This window comes from Psammomys obesus, unplaced genomic scaffold (genome assembly GCF_907164565.1).
Source record: "Psammomys obesus unplaced genomic scaffold, mPsaObe1.curated_primary_1811, whole genome shotgun sequence".
Taxonomy (NCBI): Eukaryota; Metazoa; Chordata; class Mammalia; order Rodentia; family Muridae; genus Psammomys; species Psammomys obesus.
The window spans coordinates 12,027,899-12,052,766 of record NW_026596095.1 but is presented as its reverse complement, the minus strand read 5'-3'; the positions used below and the strand labels follow the sequence as shown (position 1 = coordinate 12,052,766).

General features: G+C 38.7%; 1 protein-coding gene across 1 annotated transcript; it reads left to right on the top strand.

Moving 5' to 3' along the window:
• Nucleotides 1–331: 331 nt before the first annotated feature.
• On the top strand, nt 332–24,380 carry LOC129691880 (T-cell activation Rho GTPase-activating protein-like). The gene is made up of 12 exons (XM_055628069.1): nt 332–391; nt 1,170–1,347; nt 3,117–3,295; nt 3,639–3,800; nt 7,874–7,983; nt 8,842–9,031; nt 10,343–10,604; nt 11,708–11,877; nt 14,626–14,784; nt 18,870–18,979; nt 20,205–20,394; nt 24,144–24,380. The coding sequence occupies exons 1-12, from the start codon at nt 332–334 to the stop codon at nt 24,378–24,380; spliced, it is 2,007 nt and encodes a 668-aa protein (XP_055484044.1).
• Nucleotides 24,381–24,868: the final 488 nt, after the last annotated feature.

The window sequence follows — 24,868 nt, the reverse complement described above, 5'->3', positions numbered from 1 at the left end:
GATCACTCACATCCAGGACAAATTTACTTAATGAATTGTGTCACATTGATGATAGTTAATTCTAAGACTTGGGACAGTTTTTCATCATGGCTGCTTCAGAAATTTTAAGAACCTAATGTTCTTGGTGATCTCTCGGCTGTCAATTTGATTATTTTAACCCACGGGGCAAATCCTCCCACCAAGATTTTTCCTTATTGATTCCTCGGAAGCTTCTGGAACCCTTTAACTTAATTGTTGCTGTAACTCTCATTTGGATTGTACCGCTGACATTCCATCTGTGTCATAAGAAAAGGCAAAGTAAAAGTTGAATCACGTTGAAAATCACTCAGACATGGACGAGGGCAAGGTTTCATACTTCCTGGAGAATCACACCCACATCACAGCAGAGTCTGTAAGGATCCTTTAGAGAAGAAATAGCTTAAATCCCGGGAGAACAAAGCAAACATCTGGACATTGATTGCAATTTCCCAGCTGAAGCTTTAGCCCACGGTGGCTGATGTGCTTCCACGAGGCTTCTGTGTTTCCAGTAACCTGCAGCATCAACCTGACCACTGTCAGGGGCGCAGTAACGGAAGAAGGAGAGCCCAACCCGCTCCCCTGACCCTGAGGACCTTGTCCTCCTACTGTAAAGGGAAACGGGTTTTTTCTTTATACACGTGTCAGAATCGTGAGGGAGAAAATACCGAAGAGAGCAGTGTGTGACTCACAGAGAACCAGCTTCAGAAGCACATACGCATCTTTCCTTTTTTCTGTAAAACCCAATTATGGGGTGGGGAATGTTTAAGTTGAATAAATTGGTTAATATGAAGATAGGTGGGTTAAGTAAGACTCTCATGGTGTAAAACTCTTGTTGATATCAAAGCAAAAAATGACTCGCTTTAAAACTCTGAATAGTTTAGTATGGGGAGAGTCCATACTGCACAGTTCGCTGATGGTCCTCTTCAAACAAATCAATAGGCTGAAATTTCCTCTCTATGTTCTACCATGCCTCAAATTATACATCTTTGCCTCATCACAGCGAGGCTCTTGATGCCCTGAGGTGTACAGCCTTCTTGGTCCAGAAGCAGAAGGGAAAGCACAACGTAGCCGTGTGTCCTTCAGCATGTAGGCGGGTTTGCTCGCACTCGTCACCATCACTTTCAGCCTGGATTCATGTTTTCTCTTCATAGGGCCTGAGAATCCATGTTATAATGAGCAACCTTGAAAATACCAGCAGACCACAGCGATCACGAAATTGCCCAGACTTTTCCAACCTGACTGGGCAGAATATGGAGGATCTAAATACAGCTACTCAAGGGCAATTCGTCCTGAATCCCAGAGACCAGTCAAGAAGCCAGCAGCAAAATGGTGAGGCCCCAGTCCTCCATCAAGTGCCCTTTCTCAGTTCCCATTTCCATTCCTTCATAAAATACCAAAGCATGGCATTGTTTTCTTGCTTGGGGAAGGGATACTGTAGAAAACAAAAACAAACAATATGCTCTCCGTCAGGGTTTAAGAGAACTCTGTCCAAAGGTTGGCCGTAAGTCTCAGCATCTGCTTTGATAGTCTGCAGAGCAGAGCCTTTCAGAGGCCCTCTGTGGCAGGCTCCTAATTTGTTCCCTGTTTTCTCCTTCTTCTGATGTCCATCCTCTTTGCCTTTCTGGATAGGGATCAAGCATTTTAGACAGAGTCCTCCCTCTTGATTAGTTTCTTTAGGTGTACAGAGTTTAGTAGGTTTATGAAAGAAGGGGGATCAGAAGGAAGGAAAAGAAGACTTCCCCTACCAGTGGACTTGGGGAGGGGCATGCGTGGAGAAGGGGGAGAAAGGGAGGGATTGGAAGGGAAGGAGAGAAGGAACTACAGGGGGGGTACAAAGTAAATAAAGTGTAATTAATAAAAAAAATACAAAAAAGTTTCAGGAAATAAAAAAGAGAACTTCTGATTCAAAGGTCAGCTTGTCTCTGGGAAGAACATTTCATTCTTCCGGGCAGAAAGTCACCCTAAGTTAGTATGCCAAGGCACTGTATACACATAATTGTGTGTGCACACATCTTTCTCCCATTGGAATATGATGTTTAAGACCTGGAACCTCATGTGTTCCCTATCAGGTTTTCTCCTGATTGGGACAGGAAAAAAACCCTAATGACTGCACTGAGACAAAAACTGTAATTAAAGCAACACGAACAGTCATATGTATGGCATTGCACATAATCTGTTCCAGGCTTGAGCAGAAATGGGCTTAGACTTCTAGACTGGTCTGTAACCTCATTTCAGCCCATACAAGAGTATTTTATGTGTGTTATTTTAGACAAGAGTTGGGACTAGAAATAGACCTAAATGACTGCTTTCAAATTCTTGTCTTAAAACATTTTCACATATGTAAATGCAGGCACACACACAAACATACAGAATTTGCTCAGTCTGTGTGACAGTATTTGTGTGTTTTCAGGTCTGAATCTTTGGAACTGGACAGTCAACCAGTATGTTCTTACCTGAGAAAGTCTGTTTACTTTCATTCTGCTCCTTTTAAAAACTTTTAATGCTTCTGTCCTAAGTTACTTATTTGCAATTTCATTATGGCCCTATATAGAAAAGCGAAAGAAATGTTCATCTCAGCTTAGAACTTGAACTATGGGGGTATGGGTCCAATGGCTGCCTGACATATGTGGCCCTGTGTGCTTTCTCATGAAGGACACATGCTGCAGAGATGAAAGAAATCTGACAGTGCTTCTTAAAGCTCAGTATGAAAGCTAAGAAACACACTATGGCATAACTACTTGATCTTAACACCAGTGAGAGTGCCTATGAAAAACATGACGACCTCTGAGGCCACCGACTGAACATAACTCAGCAGGGTTACTCAACTAGTTGTCAAGTACCTCATGATGCAATGCTGAGTTAGACGGCACGAACTTGTGAACATTCTCACTGAAAAACACTCAGATCAGGCCTCCAAGGTTAACAACGGTATCGCGTCTAGGGAACAAGAATGCCTACACGCTACATATGACTAACCAATTCAGAACTTAATGCCCTCTCTCTGTATGAATTCCAACGAAATGTTATACAAGTGAAATTCTGTGATACAGATTGTATGAATTTTACTAGTCCATGTAATGGCATCAATTTCTCTTTAGTTACAGAGAAGAAAAAAGGTAACAGAGGACGGTCTTTCATAACACGAATATTCCACAGGGGCTCTGCAGCCCACCGGGACCAAGTTAGCCCAACCCTGCCAGTCACCAAGAGAGGAAAATTCTTTGGAAATGATCTTCCTGTTATTTGTGAGGATGGACAGCTGCCCACAGTGATTCTGGTATCACATGTTTCTTCTCTGGCTATCCTGAAGACAAAATCCTGCTTTTTACATACCCCCATTTATTTCTAAAGATGGGAGTGGAAGCAGTTCTGCATCAAATCATCGGATTAAAAATTAGATAAAGATAAGACAGAGCTTATATATAGAAAATTTGAGGTTTCAGGGTTCACATAAGAGTAGAATGGATAGAACAAAAGACAGAGACACTAAACCCAGGTCAAAGTCCTCTTCATCCATTGCAGCTTTTACACCCGTACACGCTGTTCTAGTTCTCAAGAAAAAGCAAATAGTGCTCTGTGCTGTGGATATAGTAACAGGAGCTTCCCTTTCTTTCACTTAGGATATGTTATCCCTCATCAATGAAAAAGGGCCAGTCACTGAAGGTGTCTTTAGAATGCCAGCCAGTGCATCAGAATGCCAAGCCCTAAAAGAAAAGCTTGATTCCGGAGAAGAAGTGAATTTGAACAAGGAATGTGTCCTTGTTGTGGCATCTGTCTTAAAGGTAGGGAGAGGCCTTACATCACCCACACTCTGGAGTCCTCTGAACCTGGCTGAGCAGTTTCCTTCATCATGTTTTCCCTTGAGTGATAGCAGACATGAAGGACCAAATTCTGAAAGCGTTTTTTTCCTCATGATCACAACATCAGGATTCTTTTTTAAAGATGGAAGCCCCATGTATTATAAACATTTTCATTTACAATAATGTCTCACACCCTTATGTTCATTGTTGACCATTGCAGTCCAAAAGAATGACATTGGTAATAATGATAATAAAGAATAACTTGAGTCTCTGCCATGAACTCGGTTGCCTGCTCTTTGATCACTTCTCCCTGGCGGGGCAAACTTGCCAGCCAGGAAGAAGATCCAGGCAGTCCTGATGAGACTTAATTAATAGGCTAGGATCAGATAGTAGGGGAGGAGGACTCCCCCTTTCAGTGGATTAGGGGAAGGATATGAGAGGGGGGAAGAAGGAGGGACGGTGGGACTGGGAGGAGGGGGCTACAATCAGGATATAAAGTGAATAAAGTGTAGAAAAAAAATGAAGCCTGAACCAGTCATAATGAGGTGTAATATAATTAAGCATCTTTTGTTTGATTCCTCAATATGCCTAATGAGACATCCATTCCAAAATAATATTAGTGTGTGGAGGGGCATTTTGTGCATACACATGCATGACACCAAGCGAGCAGGCCTGTGTGGCTGTGTTTTGCTACCCGTGCTCTTCATTCTCTGACATTCTCTACCTCTGAGAAGAAGGTATTTCTTTCTCAGGATTGATCATATGTCTCCTCCACAAACACCATATTTACACACATCCAGGATCTCTACCCCTCTCTTCTCTCTCTCTCTCATCATATAATGTTGGTATCAAAGCCAAGTTCTTATGACTGTGAAGCAGGAATTCTTAATCCCTGAGCCAACCCTTAAGCACGATCAAGTAATTTAAAAAAAATATTATTTTTTAAAAATTACATTATTTCATTCCCTCTCTTTCCTTGATCTAAACTTTATGTTTCCCCTCAACCTCTTACCCCCTGTCACATGGCCCTTTTCCTTAAGTTTTTATTATTATATCCTTTCATACAAATCCATAAATATTTTAAATAAATTAATGATTCCATTAATGGTTGGTAGTATATGCACTGTCTCTGAGCTAATAATTAGTACTGGATTACCAATTAGGGATTCATCTTTTGGAAAGGTTAATTTTCCCACACTCATTTGTATTTATGTGTCTACAGTTCTTTGTTTATAAATTTGGCTTTGATGAGATGTTTGTATTTCAAATTATTATCTTTGATGATAATTTGATGAGTTTGTTCAGGTATTATTTAAGTCAACATTTTATGGGATTATCATGAGTGAATCTTACCATCATTTCTAGGGAGAATGATCTCAAACAGAATTTTGCAATCTGGTTTACAATGTTTCAGACTCTTTTAGGCAATGTTCATAGATCCTAAGATTGAGGATTTCTGCTATACATACACACAGATAAACACACACACACACACACACACACACACACACACACACACACACAGGGGATGGGTACTCTGAGGTTTTTTGTTCAGAGCATTTTGGATAGTTGTGCCTTTCTGTAATGGTTTCTACCTGTTACAAAGTGAGCCTTGTTTAATAGCTTGGTAACACCTACTCTATGGGTAAGCATTAGAGCAAATATTTAGAATACAGCTAGAAATTATACTTGGTTAGTGAAATGGTTATAGGTCATTATCCTATAGTTATTATATCATGCACTTCAGACACAGGACTCGGAGCATCTCATCTGACTCTGACATGTAAAACTCTTCCCTGAGGACAAGCTCTAATAGTAATAAAGATGTTGTGCAAGCTACAAAAGGGGCAGGGAACAGCAAGAAGTAGCCTACAAAGCTGAATCTATGAGCCACAACAGTGGCAAGCATGGCAAGTTATTCCTGAGAGTGAAGTAGTGGCACCTTTTCAGGGCAATAAAAAACGGCTGTTTAATCAGATCTATAGCCTGTTCAACAGTATAGAAATCATGAATAGCATAGAAAACCTTGCAACTATCCAGGATTTGGATAGTAAAATAATATCTCTTAAAGGGAAGGGGAAGAGATCCTCCCCTATCAGTGGACAAGGAGAAGGGCATAGGGGGAGAAGAGGGAGGGAGAGTAGGATTGGGAGGAGATGAGTGAGGGGGCCACAGCCGGAATACAAAGTGAAATAACAATAATTAATAAAAAATAAAAAATAAAATTCTCTGTTTAGTTCTGTGCCCCATTTTTAAATTTGGGTTATTTTGTTTAATGGTGTTTGATTTCTTGAGTTCATTATATATTTTGGATATTAGCCATTTGTCAGATGTAAGATTGGTGATATTTTCTCAACCTGTAGACTGTAGTTTCATTCTACTGACAATGTCCTTTGTCTTACAGAAGATTTTCAGTTTCAAAAGGTTTCATTACTTATTGATATCAGAGCCTGAGATGTTGGTGTTCTGTTTAGGAAGTTGTCTCCTGTGCTAATGAGTTCAAGGCTTTTCCTCAGTTTTCTTCTAATAGATTTAATGTATCTGGTGTTATATTGAGGTCTTTAATCCACTTAGATTTGAGCTTTGTGGAGGGAGATAAGTATGGACCTATTTGCAGTTTTTTGTTTGTTTGGTGGCCATAGGCATGTGGCTTTATTTCTGGGTCTTCAATTCAATTCCGTTGATGAACCAGTCCATTTCTATGTCAGTACCATGTATTTTTTATTACTTTTTAAAAGATAGTCTAGGTAAATTGTGGGAAATGCTGTCAACATAAAACTTTCTTTACCCATGCTTAAAATGTTATACTTTTGTATTTTCTATGCAACTTTGTGTGAATAAAAACAATAATATGATTTTTTATAGATTTTCACACAACTTCATTGTGATTTTTTTTTTCATCTTCAGTCTTTTCCTTCTGTATTTATGTCTCTCCTTCCTTCTTAATTACAGCTATACTTGGCCAGTTATAGAATTTAGCTATAGACATTGAAAAAATAAACATTTCTCTTTTAATTATTTCTCCTTTACTTATTTATCCTTTTATTTCTTTCTTTTATTTCTCCTTTAATTATTTTATATTAAAACATACTTGAGGACTTATCAGGGATTCTAGCCACCTCTTCATCTTTCTTGTCTCTATCGTCAAATACTTTCACTTTACAGTTTGTCTGAAGTGATGACCCTCATCTGTATTTCCTTGACTGTTGTGAGCTTTAGAGTCTTTTTTAAGATGCTTGAAACCTAAATCTGTGAGACCAGCACAAACAGCATGTGTCTTTGGAAGCTGTCAAAGTGATTTGACATCTGATTCCTGTTTTTGGATGAACGAAGATGAAGGTTCCACTAAGTTTTAACTAACAAAGGATTAGTCAGAAGTTTGTACTCCTGCCTGGGTTAGGCTCTCACTTGAGATTGACCTGTTTTCACCTCCTGAGACAGAAGGTGCACACTGCTATGCTTACTTGGATATCACCAAGTGTATTATGCCCCGTTTTGTGGTATTTATTTTACAGTCACTATACAAAGACACACATTGCTTTTCCTCCACTACTTACAGGATTTTACTAGAAGCATTTTCTCTCAGAGAACACAGCACAAGAAAGAAACTCCAGGCTCATTCAGGCTTTGCTTATGAGCGTGCGTTTGTGCATTTTGATCACTTGTTTCAGAACCTTTTGAGCTAGAAACAAGAAGCAGCCTATCCCAAAGAAATCATCACGATGTGTATGTTTATATCATTCAAAATAGGATTTGAAATGAGGTATTGGTCTCTTCAGTGTGTGGTAGTTTGTTCAGATGTCCATCCGTGGCAGGGGAGAGATTTGCCTACTTTCCCAGTGCTCCCAATAATCTGCTCTCAGGTTTTTAGTTTTGATGGAGAAAACATGAATACCTTTAGTAAGCCTCCATGTCAGCCAAGGTTTTAACTAGGGGACAGAGTTGGAACTGGGAAGGAAGTTGGGCTAAACGGAATTTTACAGTAGAAAGTATTTTCAGTAATTTCTGGATTTGTATTTTCCATGCCCCCCCAAAAAAATATTTTTCCATGTAAGGAGTTTCTTCAAAGTATCAAAGGAAGCATTCTGACAGCTAGACTGTATGTCAAATGGCTTGATGTCCCTGGTAAAGTGAACGAAGAGGTGAAAGTAGCTGAAGTGCAGAGGTAATGATTAGCTAATTGCTTCTACAACATTAACAAAAAATAGAGATAATGTTTGCTCAGAAACAGACAATACCCTAGGATTAGATACTAAACATATTGACTGACAACAAATGGTTTTAATTGCTTACGAACATGGAAGATATTTCAAAAGAGAAATAAGACTTGGGCAGTCACGGTGGCCTGGGCTTGTAATCTTACCATTCGAGAAGCAGAGATGTAATCGGCAACAGTGTAGGGTCAGCCTGGGCTGCCTAGACAACCCAGAACACTCAGAGCACAGTAGGAAAACTTGTATTGAAAAGAAACAACTGAAAGGAAATGTATCTCATGACAATGGATTATCGTTTTTCTCTTAAAATTCTTAATATGAAACATTCGGCATTGTACACACTGTGAATTTATGTTGGCCCATAGAAAATAATGGGCACCGATTTGTCAGTGGTATAGTTTCAATTTTCTACAAGATTTAACAGTGAAAACCATGTCTAATTAAGACTAAATTTTCAATGAAGTGTGTTTGTATACATGAAATCTTTCAATGCTCTCTCATATAACAGATGTGTTTTAGCCGCTATTAAGCCTATAGCATTGCACAATTGCCACCTTCAAGATACAGGGAGCCTTTACAATTGACTAATTTACTTTGCAGTATGGTCTTAGTTGAGCAAATTACAGAATGCAGTGTTTTAGATGTTTATATTACATGTTTTTACTGAGTGGGGAAATATTTAAAGCAATAATTTTAGGATGCATTCCTCTTTTGGAGGGCAGTGAATAAGATACAGCTATTCTGTTCACTGTCTTTACAACTTTGTGAGTTGAAGTTCTTGTTTTAAGATAACGTGTCTCTCTGTTCAGCCTTTTAGAGCAACTGCCACACGCGAATGCCGTTCTCTTGAGACTACTTTTCAGAATGTTACACAACATTGAACGGAATTCTACAGTCAATCAGATGACCGCTTATAATTTATCTGTTTGCTTGACCCCGAGTATCCTATGTCTGCCTAGTTCTTGCAACTCAGGATTAGCAAATGATATTTCCAAAGAGGTAACGAGACACATTTTATGCATAGGGTTGTCGAGTCTTCATGGTGAGACAGGAACACAGGACAATCCTGAGAGCCATTTTTTAAAGTAATTACACCACTGAATTGCATTCTTCTGGAACAGCAGAATCATTTGTGAAATTTGAGTGAGTATATTGTCAATGGATATCTGAGCTCAATGATTCAGTTCTTTATCAATTGGAATTTAGAATGTCATTTGAGTAACATCAGTTGTAAAATGATAAGAAAGAACATGGGTTCAGTGATCAAGACAGTATCCTGATCTCATCACTGAAGGATGTGTGAACTTTTGCTTTGTTTTTGAGGCACTTGCTCCAACTAGACAAAGCCAACATAAATTGGTTTTATCAGACATGGTTTATGAGAATAGAATCTTGATTAATATGATTTAATATACCCTTAGCCTCTTGTAGATTCTGGCTGGTTTAGAAAAAAATTTTTGAGTACATTGTTCAAAGGTAGCCACATTTCAAAAATTTTGAGTACATTGTTCAAAGGTAGCCATATTATAATGAAATATCAGATTCTACTCAGTATAAAGATCAGATGGCTATTTTGACTCTCAGACTTTCAGTTTCTAATTTATTATTGATTAATTGTCTGTTCTTGTGCCTCTGAAGATTCCATTCTATGAAATCCTGACTCAGAAAGAAAATATTTTCCCTATATTGTGTAGATTAAAGAAAAGTATAGAGCGTGAGGGTTCAAAGCATCCCACAGTTGCAGACTTTCCAGTATCTAAAGCTTTCCCAATAGGCCTTACTTCAAATACCCCTCAGCATGTTCAACCCGAGGATCAAGCTGTCAACAGTGAATCTGCCCAGATCATGAGGCACGTGGATGCCTGTGCTCAGTGGGCTTTGCCTGTCTCTTCTTCTTTGGATACTCCACCAAAACTTTTGATAGGATGTGTCTACATTCAGAAAGAGTCTTCACCCCCCCCTTAGTTATGCCTTTTGATAAGCAAACTTAAAACCACATTCAGACATGTGTGTGACAAATAGAATCAAAGTTAGCCAAGCTGACAGTATATAGAAGCCATCACAATGTGAACACTGGAAATCATCCTCTTATTGTGTATTGCAGTGTGTTGACTGCATTTTTTTACATCTGATCTCAAAATAGTATGTCAATCTTCTAATGGAAAATGCTTTCCTATATTTTATAACAGCTGACTTTTTCTCAGAGTTTTGAATTATACAGTTCTAACCCCCAAGACTCCATATATCAAACAGTATTTACACCAATGAGAAGTGACAGAGGCTTTCTGTGTTTGCCCCATTTTGTCACAGACTTCCCTTGTAAAATTTCTCATTGAAAACTGTCTGCAAATATTTGGAGAAGACATGGTTTTATGTCATGACGAGAACTCAGTGGCTTGCCATGATGTGGGAAAAGCTTCATGCTCCCTGAACATTAGTGTGACTGACTTCGGTGAGATGAAAGGCAAAGGCTATCAAGACAACAGCTATGAAAGTGGAAGGACATGCCCCATGAGCAATGCTACAGTGCCTATGAATCCAACCCTTCCCCTTCACAGCGAGGGGGTTAGAGGTAAGTAAAGACACTCTATAGGCATAATTTAAAATTTGAAGTCACCAAGCACCCAAAATCATTTAAAGCAAACAAGAGGTGGGGAGTTCACTGTCACCACTGTGTAGTGTACCTTCCCCTCTATGTTACAGATGTTCTCTCTTTAGTAGATACTGTCTGAAAATTTTTATTCCATCTTTCAATGGCCGTGAGTTTATGTAAAAGGTAATTCTCAGAAGTGCCAAATAAACAGTTAATTAGAGATATGTGGAGAAATGTCACATACCTTGATAACTTGACTCTTGTATGGATTTTTATAACACTCAGAATAGCAACTCAATTTTGTGAAAAATTTTGTTTCTTTGAGACATGAGTTCTCTGTGTATAATAGCCTTGACTATCCTGAAACTTGCTTTGTAAACCAGGCTGTCCTTTGACTCACATAGATCTGCCTACCTCTGCTATCTCTGATGCTGCAATTAAAGACATACACAAACATGCTTGTCTCTTTTGAAAGTCTAAGTAGAGCATATCACAAACGTAGGGGAGATTTGAGCTCATAGTTCAAGGTGAAGAAACCAAAGGCTGTCACAGAAATATAGGCAGCCAAGGAAGGAGTGTGATGAAGTACAGATGTAGTGGTTAGATTACCATTTCCCATTACTGTTCCACCAGAAACCACACAGGCGAACCCTGAGGCTGCGCACTGTGTAACTACTGCTTGATTCTAATACTTACTATGTGCATAACTTTTCACACAAACTCCAGAATTCACGGATTATACCTGGCGATATGAGCCGTATGCAACTAGACATCAAGAGTCTCGTGATGTGGTACAGTGTGATGCATCACAGCACTGTCAAGGAGTCACAGTGGAAGAAAAAAAATTAGACCTGAGTGAGATCTGGCCTCTTGCTTTCCTTACGCTCAAATTGAAGGAGAACGACAGGTTCATTCCAGAAACCCATTAACAAACGCCTCAATATCAGAAATGGTATAAGGTTGATTAGTCATTTTCTGTGTGTTTGGGGTGACGTAGAAGGCAGACTGCTATAAGACGGAAATGAAATGCAGTGGTTAAGAGAGTCAAACTACCGCTTAGAATGATCTCGCTTCTTTCTTAGATTTTGGGAAACCTGTCAAAAGATCTTTTATAAAACCAATGATTACCAGTGGCTCTGGTACCAGCCACGACAATGTGTGCATGGCCCTGCCAGCAACAAAGAAGGGACGCCTCTTTGGAAAGTCTCTCATGAGTGTCTGTGAGGATGGCAATCTGCCTGCTCCCATTTTGGTGAGTCCCATTTTCTAGTGATACATCCGTCCAGTTCTAAATAATTCTCGGGAACCTGTAGTCTCATTCTGCTTTCTTACTAAACTGTTGAATGCTTAGGTAACTTAGGAATAAGGGTGAGGTCCTTTTAAAATAGTGCCTCAAAAAGTAAAATCACACTGATGTTTGATTAGTTTAATGAAAACTATATTGAAAAGAAAAAAGTGATTCCCTGCACTCTGCCGAAGGTTTGGTTAGGCCTCTCAGCATCTGCTTTGATACACTGCTAGGTAGAGTCTTTCAGAGGCCCTCTGTGGTAGGCTCCTGTCCTGTTACTTGTTTTTTCCTACTTCAATGTCCAAAGTATGTTGTGCCTGAATTGCAATATCCCCAAAGAACACCACCAGGAGTCGAGTCCATTGCAAAACACATGAAAATCTTTTTATTACACTTATTACAAGCTGTAGCTTGGGCTCTCCCTACCCCCATCACCGAAGTGGTGAGAGACAAGAGCCTCGTGATCAGGTTAGTTAGGTGATTTAAAGATTCTGGTCCCTCCCAGCATGCCCAAAGCAGGAGCTATTCCTGCCTGGCAATTATCTATTGGTCAAAATGCAAAAAGGATGTTGCATTTTGAATTGATTGGCTATAGGAAGGTCCCCAAACCTATATGATCTGGTGTGCCTCCCTAGGGGAATGAGCCAGTTTCATAGAACTTTATCTCTCGTGGGCAGGAAACGAATATAGTAAGACTAGTTCTTCCCCTCAGGGCATTACTGGACATATCTCCACTTAGCTAGACTTCATTCAGGCTTTATACTTTAAACTAATAGCCACTGATTTTTAATCTTTTGGTCTCTCATTCCCCCCTTCCCATGACCATTGGTATCCTACAGATTTACCTTTTTATAATGGGATCTGAGTACCATTACTGTATTGCTTCCAAATATTTTTTCATGAAAGCCATCAAACAATTTAAAATACAAGGCCCAAAGATAAAAATCAAAATAAGTAAGAGTCCCTTCAAGGTGGATATAGGGGTAGTAAGCCAAGGAGAACTCTACCTAGCAGTGTATCAAAGCAGATACTGAGACTCATAACCAAACCTTTGATAGAGTGCAGGGCATCATATGATAAAAGGGGGAGTTAATATGACCTGGAGAGGACAGGAGCTCCACAAGGACCGAATACATCAGGGCACAGGAGTCTTTTATGAGACTGTTTCTCCAACCAATGACCATGTATGGATATAACCCAGAACCCCTGCTGGGATGTAGCCCATGGTAGCTCAGTATCCAAGAGGGTTTCCTTAGTAAGTGGAACAGGGACTATTTCTGACATGAACTCAATGGCTGGCTCTTTGATACCCTCCCGAGGGAAGAGCTGCCTTGCTAGGCCACAGAGGAGGACATGACAGCCAGTCCTGAAGATATATGATAAGACAGGGTAAGATAGAAGGGGAGGAGGACCTCCCCATCAGTGGACTTGGAAAGGGGCAGGGAGGAAATGAGAGAGGGAGGGAGGGATTGGGCGGGAATGAAGGAGTCGGCTAAGGATGGGATACAAATTAAATAACCTGTGATTAACATAAAAAATAAAAATTATAATAGAAAAAGAAAAAAAAGTGTTCCCATATCCTTCATGATTTCAGCACAGGCAAAAACTCAAATCCAACAGTTTCTTAGAGGAAATGGGTCTATGAATGTGATACCTCTGTCCCCTACTCTAAATTTTTCCAGCTTCTTTCATGACTATATTATTATGGGGTCTCCCTTACTACCATTGCCTCTAAGATTATTCACTCTCATAATTCAATATATCTAGTGTTTTGTTTTGTATTACCAAGTAATTAGAAATAAGAATTGTTCTCTTCTAAATAGGAAACCTTGCATCTTAATAGACCATGTTTAAAAGCCACTAATAAACTATTTTAAATAAGTTAGTAAATTGCCATTGGGAATACAGTTTAATGTTCAGCAATGAATTTAGCACTATACTCTGTGTTGGGAGTTTATGCTGCATATGGACAAATTGGTCTTGTCAGAAACATGATAATTACTACACACACCTGGAGTATTTTACAGCAAAGTTTTCTGGCAACCATAATTGTATCATCACAATTGTGCAACTAGAGGAAATCCTCCGTAAGGTTGTGTATGGTAATCATTATTTCGTAGTGAAACAATGAAGGAGGGGTTGAAATTCTCTTGAGTTCCTGACTATCACAATCTCTTTCTACACTGAAAGCTGAAAATAAGAATTCAGAGTAACAGGACAGGAACCTTCCACAGAGGGCCTCAGAAAGACTCAACCCAGCTAGGTATCAAAGCAGATGCTGAGGTTCTTCATAACCAAACTTTGGGCAGAGTGCAGGGAAACTTATGAAAGAAGGGGGCGGGTAGAAAGACCTGGAGGGGAAAAGAGCTCCAAAAGGAAAGCAACAGAAACAAAAAATCTAGACAAGGGTCTTTTCTGAGACCGATACTCCAACCAAGGACCATGAAGATAACCTAGGACCCCTGCACATATCTGATTTGAAAACAAACAAACAAACAAACAAACAAACACTGCAATGTTTCAAGTTGGAAAAAAATTAATTAGAAGAGAAAATATATTTGGAAGTTAAAGACAAATATAAAATCTCCTTCATTCTAAGCACTTCTATCTCTGTACCTATCCTTGCCAATGCTCTGATTCACAGTAAGGGGAGCACTAGTGCTTCAAAAGTCTGGATATGTAATGATAGACTCTCGTCTTCCTCCCACCTAGGATATGCTTGCTATTATCGATGAAAAGGGACCAGGCACAGAAAGAATCTTCAGAACATTAGCCAATGAATCATACCGAGTCCTCAAAGAAAGTCTTGATTCTGGAGAGGAAATGAACTTGAGAGAAGAACCTGTCCTTATTGTAGCATCTGTCTTAAAGGTAGAGAAGGTTTTAGCATCATCCACATTCCGCACCCCACTCGTGGAGAGATGAAGCATGAGTAATTTCCTTCCTTGAGATAATCTTACAATAACAGTTTCCTTCAACATGAGGACCTGAGGATAAGAGGCATGGTAGGTAAAAGCCTGACAGGCTATTTGCTTCGTCAAAGTGACATAGCCGAAGGCCTGCTGTGGGACACCATCCCTGAATGTCAAACGCACTCTCATTTGCCATTGCCAACCCAGTAATTTCACCTCTGACCACATCATGTTGTGTAACAACAAAACAAGTAATAGTGGCAAAAGTTGCTTTACAAAACACATTTCGTAAATCATACTTACCAAAGAAATATTCTCCATAAAATAACAATAGTTCAAAAGGGCTAGTCCATCTCTAATGTGTAACAGGTTCACAGAGAGTTGGCTGTTGCCATCTATCTAGTACCTTCTCTACCAAAAATATAAATATTTTCACATCTCTCTTATCTTGCTTTCCTAATCCCATGTCAGCTATTCAAGAATTAGTCTGATCTGCTGATTAATCGTGTGCCACCACAATGAACTTGAGTGGAGCTGTCTATAAGCAGTGGATTAAAAGTATTTAGCATTTTTTTTTAATTCTGCCATTTTCTGAGTTCAACACTCAGTAAATTCTGGAGCAGTGGCCCCAGGGGTTTAAGGAACAGATAAGTGGTCCGAGAGTAGACAAGCTTAATAACATCAGACAAAGGTACCACTTGATGCCTCCTTGACCCTGTTTGCCAAGTGTGGTTTTCTCTCATTGTCAGAAAACTAGGGCCAACTAGACCATGGGGACAAAAAAATGAAGATCAGTGACTAGCAAGACAGCCCCGAGCACACATAACACTTTAAAAGTAAAAGAACACTTCAGATTTTCCCACTTTTCTCATTTCTCTATTCCTGTTACTTCCAACTATGCCTGCCCCTTTACAGCTCAGGAAACACTGTAATGAGTTACTGTTTAATGAATTAAAAACTTGAAAGTCGACTAGGGTGTTTCCAGAACTAGTTAATACTAAACTGTTTTGGGTTTTTTTTTATTAAAAGAGAATTATATGCATTTGAAGGTAGATAAGGTAATTTGCTATCTTGTGATTTTTCTTGCAAAAATAGATTCCCCCCACCATTTTTCTTAATTTTTGCATTTATCAATCTATCTATCTATCTATCTATCTATCTATCTATCTATCTATCTATCCATATTTTTTTTGAAACTTGTCTATGTTTGAAACTCACTCTAACCTCTAACCTATGCTAACCTATGGCCCCATTGCCTCATTCTGGTTTTCAACGTTCAAGGTGTTTACTGCCATGCTTGCCTGTGCTACACACACATCAATGTGCATAGTCTTATAAAAAAAATATCTCTGCATAAATGTGATCAAACATAAGATTTGGAAGGACTAAAATATAGGGATTTAGCTGTCCACTAAATCCCTATACTTCACTTCTTACAATGTCAGGAGTTGACTTTTTTACACAGTTAAGAGAATGAATGAAACTGAGAGTTTCTCACTTGGAACCCAGGAGCTCAGACGAGAAAGCCCATCCTTCCACCATGTGTATCTGTGAGCATGTGTGCACATGCATACGAGAACCTTATGCTAGGAGGTCAGAGCTAGTCCACAGATGATAGAGTCAGGAAGATGTATTATCTGGCCCTGCTTATTTTTAGTAGTTGCTTATGTCCAGGTAGAACACTTTGAACTGAGGGTAATTTCATTTTATTTATGCCATGCCCAAACTCTGCCCATTTGGCTCCAGTTCTTTGGGAGAGAACCCACTACTTCTGGGTTTTTGGTAAATAGACTATCAGGTGAGATTCCTTTTTTGAAAAACTTTTAATAATTCAATTTACATCTTCATCATAGGTCACTTCCTCCTCTCCTCCCAGTCCCACCCACCCTTCCACATCCTCTCTCACCCTATTTCCTCAGAAGTGGAGGGCCCCCTATGCAGATACCCCAGTTCATCTATTCACATGAAGATTGAGTTCCTCTTACTCCCCTGCCTGGTAAGGCAGTCCCATCAGGGGAAAGTGATCAAAAAGCAGGCAACATAGAGATAGCTCACACTCCCCTGACTGTTGGGCCCACATGAAGCCTTAGATGCCCATTGGATATTTATAAGACGTGGGTGTAGATCATGCATTGTCCTTGCATGGTGCTTCAGACTCCATATGCTCCCCTGGGCCCTGGTTGATTGGCTCTGGATGGTCCTTGTTCTCACTCTTCCACCATCATCTTTGTCTATTCTATTTCCTCTTCTGATTAAAATTTATGTGTCCTCCCTAGGGTCCTACTTATTACTTATCTTTGTGGGGTCTGTGCATTGTAATATGTCTATCCTATACTATATGACTAAAATCTACTTATAAAATCTACCATGTGTGTCTTTCTGAGTCTGTGTTGCTTCACTCAGGATGATCACTTCTCGTTCCAGACATTTGCCTGAAAAATTCATGATTTGTTTTAATGTCTGAGTAGTATTCCATTGTGTAGATGTACCACAGTCTCTTTATCCATTCTTTGGTTGAGGGACATCTAGGTTGTTTGCAGATTTGGGCTATTATGAATAAAGCTGCTACAAACATGTTTGAGCAAATGTCCTTGTTGTGTGGTAGAGCATCTTTTGGCTGTAACCCCAGGAGTGGTATTGCTGGGTCTTGAGATATAGCTATTCCAAGTTTTCTCAGAAAGTGCCAGACTAATTTCCAATGTGATTGTATGAGTTTGCACTTCCACCAACAATGGAGGAGTGTTCCCCTTTTTCCATACCTTCATCAGCATGACTTGTCACTTGAGTTTTTGATTTTAAGCATCTGATAGGTGTAAGATGAAAATTTTGATTTGGATTTCCCTGATGACTAAGGAAGTTGCGCATTTCTTTAATTGCATCTCCCCCATTTGAGATTCTTCTGTTAAGAATCTTTTCTCTGTTTAGCTCTGTACTCCATTTTTAAAAATTGGATTAGGTTGGTTTAATGTCTTGAGTTCATTATATATTCTAGTTATTAGCCCTTTGTCAGATGTAGGATTGGTGAAGGGCTTTTCCAATCAGTAGGAAGTCATTTTGTTCTAGTGATAGTTTTCTTCGCTTTACAGAAGCTTTTCAGTTTAAAGAGGTCCCATTTATTAAGTGTAGATCTCAAAGCCTGAGCTGCTGGTGTTCTGTTCAGGAAATTTTCTCCTGTGCCAATTAGTTCAAGGCTACTACCCCCTTTCTCCTCTAGCTGACTTAGTGTATCTGGTTTTATGTTGAGGTATTTGATGCACATGGACTTATGTTTTGTGCAGGGTGATACGTACAGATCTATTTTCATTTTCTGACATGTAGACATCCAATTAGACCAGCACCCTTTGTTGAAGATACTGTCTTTTTTCCATTGTATGGTTTTGGCTCCTTTGTCAAAAATCAGGTGTGCATAGGTGTGTGGGTTTATTTCTGGGTCTTCAATTCAATTCCATTGATCAACCAGCCTATTTCTATGCCAGTACCATGCAGTTTTTATTACTACTGCTCTGTAGTATAACTTGAGGTCAGATATGGTGATACCTCCAGAAGTTCTATTATTGTATAGGATTATTTTAGCTTTCCAGGTTTTTGTTATGGTTGTTATTTTTCCACATGAAGTTGAGAATTTTTCTTACAAGGTCTGTGAAAATACATGTTGGTATTTTGATGGGGATTTCATTGAATCTGTAGGTTGCCTTTGATAAGATGGCCATTTATACTATTAGTCATACTCATCCATGAGCATGGGAGATCTTTCCATTTTCTGGTATCTTCTTCAATTTCTTTCTTTATTCACTTGAAGTTCTTGTCATACAGATCTTTGTCTTCCTTGTTATAATTACCCCTAGATATTTTATATTTTTGTGGCTATTGTGAAGTGTGTGGTTTCCCTAATTTCTTCCTCAGCCTGTTTGTCATGTGTATATAGGAGATTCTTAAAGATGACAGACATCTCTTAAGAAAGTAAATTTAAAATGATATTCTTCAACAATGATTCCTAATAATTTCTTCAAAGTATATTGACAATAACATTTTTATATATGTAAGGAATTCATTAGAAACATCCAAGGAAGCCTACTTTGTTCTAATCTGTATGAAAAATGGCTTGATATACCTGATCAAGAATTCCAGGATCAAAAGATTACTGCGATCCAAAGGTAATGATATATTAATCACTAGCAGATCAACACAAACATAGGAGTAATATGTTCTGAGAAGTGTATTAGGTTGTGCTTAAAAGATTATACACTGAAACGATGACCACTGTCAAGCGTCTTTTTTTTTTTTTTACTCACTTATGTAGAGTCATTAAATACATCAATACATAAATGTAACACAAATCCACCGATATATTTGTTCATCAGTGGTGTGTTGCCTCATACCTTTAGTTCCACCGCTTGGGGGACTTCAACATCACAATAGCCATGGTTTGGAAGACAGCCTCAGCTCTATACTGGGGTCCAGTCCAGCCTAGAATACAATCTGAATTCCTCTATGGGAAAAATTAAAGAACGGTGTGTGCGTGTGCTTCTGCGCATGTGCATGTGTGTGTGTGTGAGAGAGAGCCAGATACAGAGACAGAGAGAAAGTCTGTGGGGCTTCTCGAGTCTTAATATTATTACCATTGAATAGTTAATAATATTTCAAATACTGAATATTGATATTGTTTGCAGCATAAAACTGTTACTGAATTACTTTTTTCAATCATAAAAATCAAGAAAAATTCGGGAAAGTGCAGCTTTGATGTCTATGAAATATTGTCTTCTACACTACTCCATAGAACGATTTCTTAGGTGAAGGAGGAGCTTTGAATTCCTATTACTAGCCCAGGATGGCAGCATAACTGTTTTATCTATAAAACACTTTTTATAAGTGCATGGTTTAGCTTCATCAATGTGCTTTCATTCTGGAATGCTCCTGGATTCTCACACGTGTTTATGTTAAAATATATATATATTAAATATATTTCCGTGGTGGATAAAGAGATGTTTCAGGGTTCAACAGCTCTGGTTGCTCTTCCTGATGACTGTGGTTCAATTTCCACTATTCATATGATGGATTGCAAGTGTCAGATTTCTAAACTCCCATTTCAGGGGACTTGAGACACCCCTGTAGACTCCCTGGGCACAAGGCACAAATGTGCAGAGGCATACATACAGTATTTTCAAGTTTTTCCAATAGACCACATACTGAATTGATTTATGGAAATATTTCAGACAATATTGTAGTGATATTCTTAATTTCTTATGACTTTTTGATTATACTATGAAGTGGTCTACAAAAAAATTTATACTTTTTTTTTTTTTTACTTTGTAGTTTCAGCTCTATCAGTACCAGTATCACCACAAGCAGACAAACATAAAATCCTCATTTTCTGTTTAGTCTTTTACAACAGATGCCAGAACCAAATGTTCTCCTTTTGAGACATCTTCTCAGTGTGTTACATAAGATCAAGAGCCATTCTTCCATTAATCACATGAATGCTTATGGTTTATCAGTTCGCATAGCCCCGAATATTCTATGGAAACCTACTTCCTTCAACTCAGGGCTTGGAAATAATATTTCAAAAAAGGTGTGTAGACCTCCTTTTTTTCTACTTTTACATAAAGAGTCTTCAGTGTGATTCAGAAATTGAAGATAACTTTGATAGAGCATTTTTACTAAAGGACACCCTTGAATTACATTAGTCTGGAGGAGAAGAGGCATTGACCTATTATTTCAGGGAGGTTTGGAAGGGAGATTGTTAAATGGATTGGAAGTAAATAAACTGGGTTTGAGATTCCAATTTGCCTGGAACATAGAGATGAATGAAAGTTGATAAAAGAGATGAGTGTTGGAGTTAAAGTAATAGTTAGGACTGTGTCAAACATGGAATGGTATATATACTTGGACAAACATTCCAAGGTAGTTTTCTTTTTTAAATTTTTAATACTAATTACAGTTTATTTACTTTGTATCCTAGCTGTAGCCCCCTTCCTCATTCCTCCCAATCCCATCCTCCCTTCCTCATCTCCTCCCTGCCCCTCTCTAATTCCAATGATAGGGGAGGACCTCCTTTCTTTCCATCTGACCCTAGCTTATCAGAGGACACTGGCTGCAGTGTCCTCCTATGGGGCCTCACAAGGCTGCTCCTCCCTCTTGGCAGGGTGCAATTAAAGAGCCAGGCACTGAGTTCATGTTAGAGACAGTCCCTGTTCCCCTTACTAGGGTACCCACTTGGATACTGACATGTCATGGGCTCCATCTGAACAAGGGTTCTAGGTTATCTCCATACATGGTCCTTGGTTGAAGAATCAGTCTCAGAAAAGACCCCTATGCCCAGATATATTTGGTCCTTGTGGAGCTCCTGTCCTCTCCAGATCTTACTAACTCTCTGTTCTTTCATATGATTCCCTGCACTCTGCTGAAGGCTTAGTTATGAGTCTCAGCACCTGCTTTGATACACTGCTAGGTCGACTCTTTCAGAGGCCCTCTGCGGTAGGCCCCTGTCTTATTACTTGTTTTCTTCTACTTCCAATGTTCATCCCATTTGTCTTTCTAAGTGAGAATTGATCATCTTACCCCAGGTCCTCCTCCTTTATCTTCTTTAGGTGTACAGATTTTAGTATGTTTATCCTATCTTATAGAGCTATACCACTCTTAGGCATATATCCAAAAGATGTTCAAGTTCACAACAAGGACATTTGCTCAACCATGCTCGTAGCAGCTTTACTCATAATAGCCACAACCTGGAAACAACCCAGATGTCCCTCAGTTGAGGAATGGTACAGAAATTGTGGTACATTTACCAATGGAATACTACTCAACAATTAAAAACAAGGAAATCATGAAATTTTCAGGCAAATGGTCGGATCAAGAAAAGATCATCCTGAGTGAGGTATCCCAGAAGCAGAAAGACACACATGGTATATACTCAGTTATAAGTGGATACAAGGTAGTTTTCTTATCTATATCTCTGGAGCTCTTTGTTTGTTTGTTTGCTTGCTTGCTTGCTTGCTTGCTTTTTGTTTTTTGTTTGTTTGTTTGTTTCTACTGCTCTTGTATTCAGTCACACTTGCAGTGTAGATTGGGCATGTGGGCACCAAGGCTCCATATACAAAGTATTTTCTTTACTACAGTTTTATGTCCCATTTGTAAAAACCTTGTCTAGCAGCTGCTGTCCCCGGAAGGATTTAAATTCTCTAAAAACATACTTTTAGGAATCCACCTATAAAAATGAAATATTTATATTATAATTTAAATCCATATTCTGCTTGTACAAAATTTTGTATAGTCCAACCTTACCCAGTGTCTCTTAACTATTTAACTACCAACATACTAGCAATCTAAAATCTCTGCCTCAGTCAGGCTTCATGTTTAGTTCAATCTGAACAATCAAATCAGATTTTCCACTGTTAACAAGTATTAATAATCCATCCACTACGGACAATACTATTCAAATATATTTTCTACATTTTCAGGTAAGAAATCAAAGTAGGAAAACCATTCTCAAATATTTATACGTGAAACAAGGAAATAACTGAGTGTGATTTTCCTGAGAATCATGTATTCCCTATCTGGGGAAATAATGTGGAAACATAAAATTAGGTGCATCCTGTGTATTGAGTGAAGTTTACTTGCCAGCACCTCAATTAAAAAATAGCACTGTTATTTAACTTGGCAGGTGTTTTAGTTTGCTATTATTATTGTGAAAAAACACCCACGAAAAGCAACTTTTTGAGGAAAGGAGTCACTTCCTGTTATCCTTGTAGCTAAAACAGTCAGAGCAAGGAACTCAAGCAAGGCAGAGACCTAGAGACAAGAACTGAACCACAAACCATGTAAGAGTGCTGAAACAGAAACCATGCAAGAGTGCTGCTTACTGACTTGCACCTCATCTTTCTTAGCATGTTTTCTTATCATCTAACCCAAAACAATAGCTAGGGATGGCCCCGTCTTAGTGATCTGTGCCCTACAAGTTCACTCAATCAAGACAATATCCCAGAGAATTCCCTATACTACAGGGCAAATTTATGGATGCATTTTCTCAATTAAGACTTCACTTTCGCAGATATTTCAATGACTAGCTACTGTTGGAACCAACATCTCCCGTCTTTGTTACTTTTCTATTGCTTTGATATAATACTATGACCAAGAAGCAAATGTTTTTATTTGGAGCTTAGAGGTCCAGAGCAGTTAGAATCTTTCACAGTCACAGAAGAGGAGCATGGATGCAGACAGGCAACTCAACCAGAAAGCTGAAAGTTGAAAGCTCTTGGCCAGCAAATATGAAGCAGAGAGAGTGCACTGGAAGTGGTTCATGGCTTTTAAATACCAGAATTCCAGCCAAATACTTAGTTTCTCTAGGAAGACCAAAATACTTGAACCCAAATATTGTCATCAACACAGTATTAAGTATTAGGGTGCCTGAGAATAAGATCTCCCCCCCCAATAAAATTAAAAATAAAAAGAAAACACTTGTAAAGTCTCTAGTTCAATTTAAATCGAAGTTGCTCTTGGCATCATATCAGCTGTGATGTGTCAGTTTTCTTCTTAATAGTTCCTTTACTCTGCAATAAGCAATATGCATGTATCTTAAACAATTTTAGTAAGATGCAAAGAATATAGATTAGCTATTCCAGACAGAGACTTCTGATAACAGAAGTGTGTTTGCATTAAGGGAGCAAAAGGAGATGAAAGCCTATGCTTATCTGTTCCCAGCATTATTTATCCCTTTAATTCAATCTGGGAAATGCAGCAGTAGAAATGTGTACACATTAACTTCTTACTTAAGCCTTTCTAGAAACACCCACGTGTGTGTGTGTGTGTGTGTGTGTGTGTGTGTGTGTGTGTGTGAAAGGAAAATCACAATTTAGTAATGTTACCAATAAATATTTGCCAGGAGAAGCACATGTCTCAGCTGCTAATAGGAATCTTGCAGAAGAACTAAGTTGGCTCCCTACCAACCAAGTGTCAGAGTCTACAAATGCCTGAAACTCAGCTCTGGGCATCTGTTCACCTTTTCACAGTCACAAGGACTCACACAGGCACATAACTACAGGCTCCCTTCCCTCACACCTCCCATTAAACAGTAAATGTAAAATAGAAAACATTGCAGTGAGAACATTGAAGCTTTTCCTGTTTTATTATAACTTACGACACTGATAGTATAATTAAGTACTTGCATGAAATACTCTTAGTCACTTGGGGGGCTCATATCTTTTTAGAGTAACTGTTTTCTCATTATTCTTGATTTCAAATTTCTCAAATGCCTAATGCTAAATGTGATTGTAAACTATATGAAAATACAAAGCTTCCTGTTTTTGCCTTGTGGTGTTACAGATTTCCATTGTAGAAATTCTCATTGAGAACTTTCTGGAGATATTTGGAGAAGATGCCGTTGTGTTTTATGGAGCTAGCCCAAAGAGTTTCAATGACATAGAGAAAGCTTTACGTTCCTTGAATAATGTTGCTGAGTTTGATGAAATCAGGAGTGCCAGTGGTAACAACAGAGGCTGTCGTAGTGAAAGGACCTGTCCTCAGGAAAAGGATGAAGAGAGTCTGTCTGCTCCTCCTTAGAAAGAAGGTCTTACAGGTAATGGAAGCTTTTAAGTAGTCATCAGACAGACAGGAGGATTAATCATTCCCTGATTTAGGAAAGTTGTAAACAACATCACAGAAGCATTGGGACACATTATAATATGAGAGTAACAGGGAGGTTTATAAAGAGACTTTATTAATTTTATTAACACTTTATTAAATTAAATATAAATGTTTATGCACACATATAGAGAGATGCAGACATAAACACACACATATCACTATTTAGATAGCGACACATCTTTGTGTGACAGATGTACTCCTATGTTAGCCCTATAAAGCTCCAGAATATTCTCTGCTATATTTACTACCTTTCTTCTCCCTGATTCTTGAGTCAATGTGAGATATTTCAGAAAGCAAAATTATTTTTTTAAAAAAAAATCATTTAGAAGCAATGATTTGATTTAACACGCATCAAACATTCTGGAAGATAAAGCCCTATTCTGCTATCTACAAATCACATTATA

Coding starts and splice junctions, on each gene's coding strand:
- LOC129691880 (XM_055628069.1), top strand. CDS start 332: ATGGACGAGGGCAAGGTTTCATACTTCCTGGAGAATCACACCCACATC. Junction 3,801..7,873: donor TTGTGGCATCTGTCTTAAAG/GTAGGGAGAGGC, acceptor TTTCCATGTAAG/GAGTTTCTTCAAAGTATCAA. Junction 18,980..20,204: donor AAGATTACTGCGATCCAAAG/GTAATGATATAT, acceptor TTTTCTGTTTAG/TCTTTTACAACAGATGCCAG.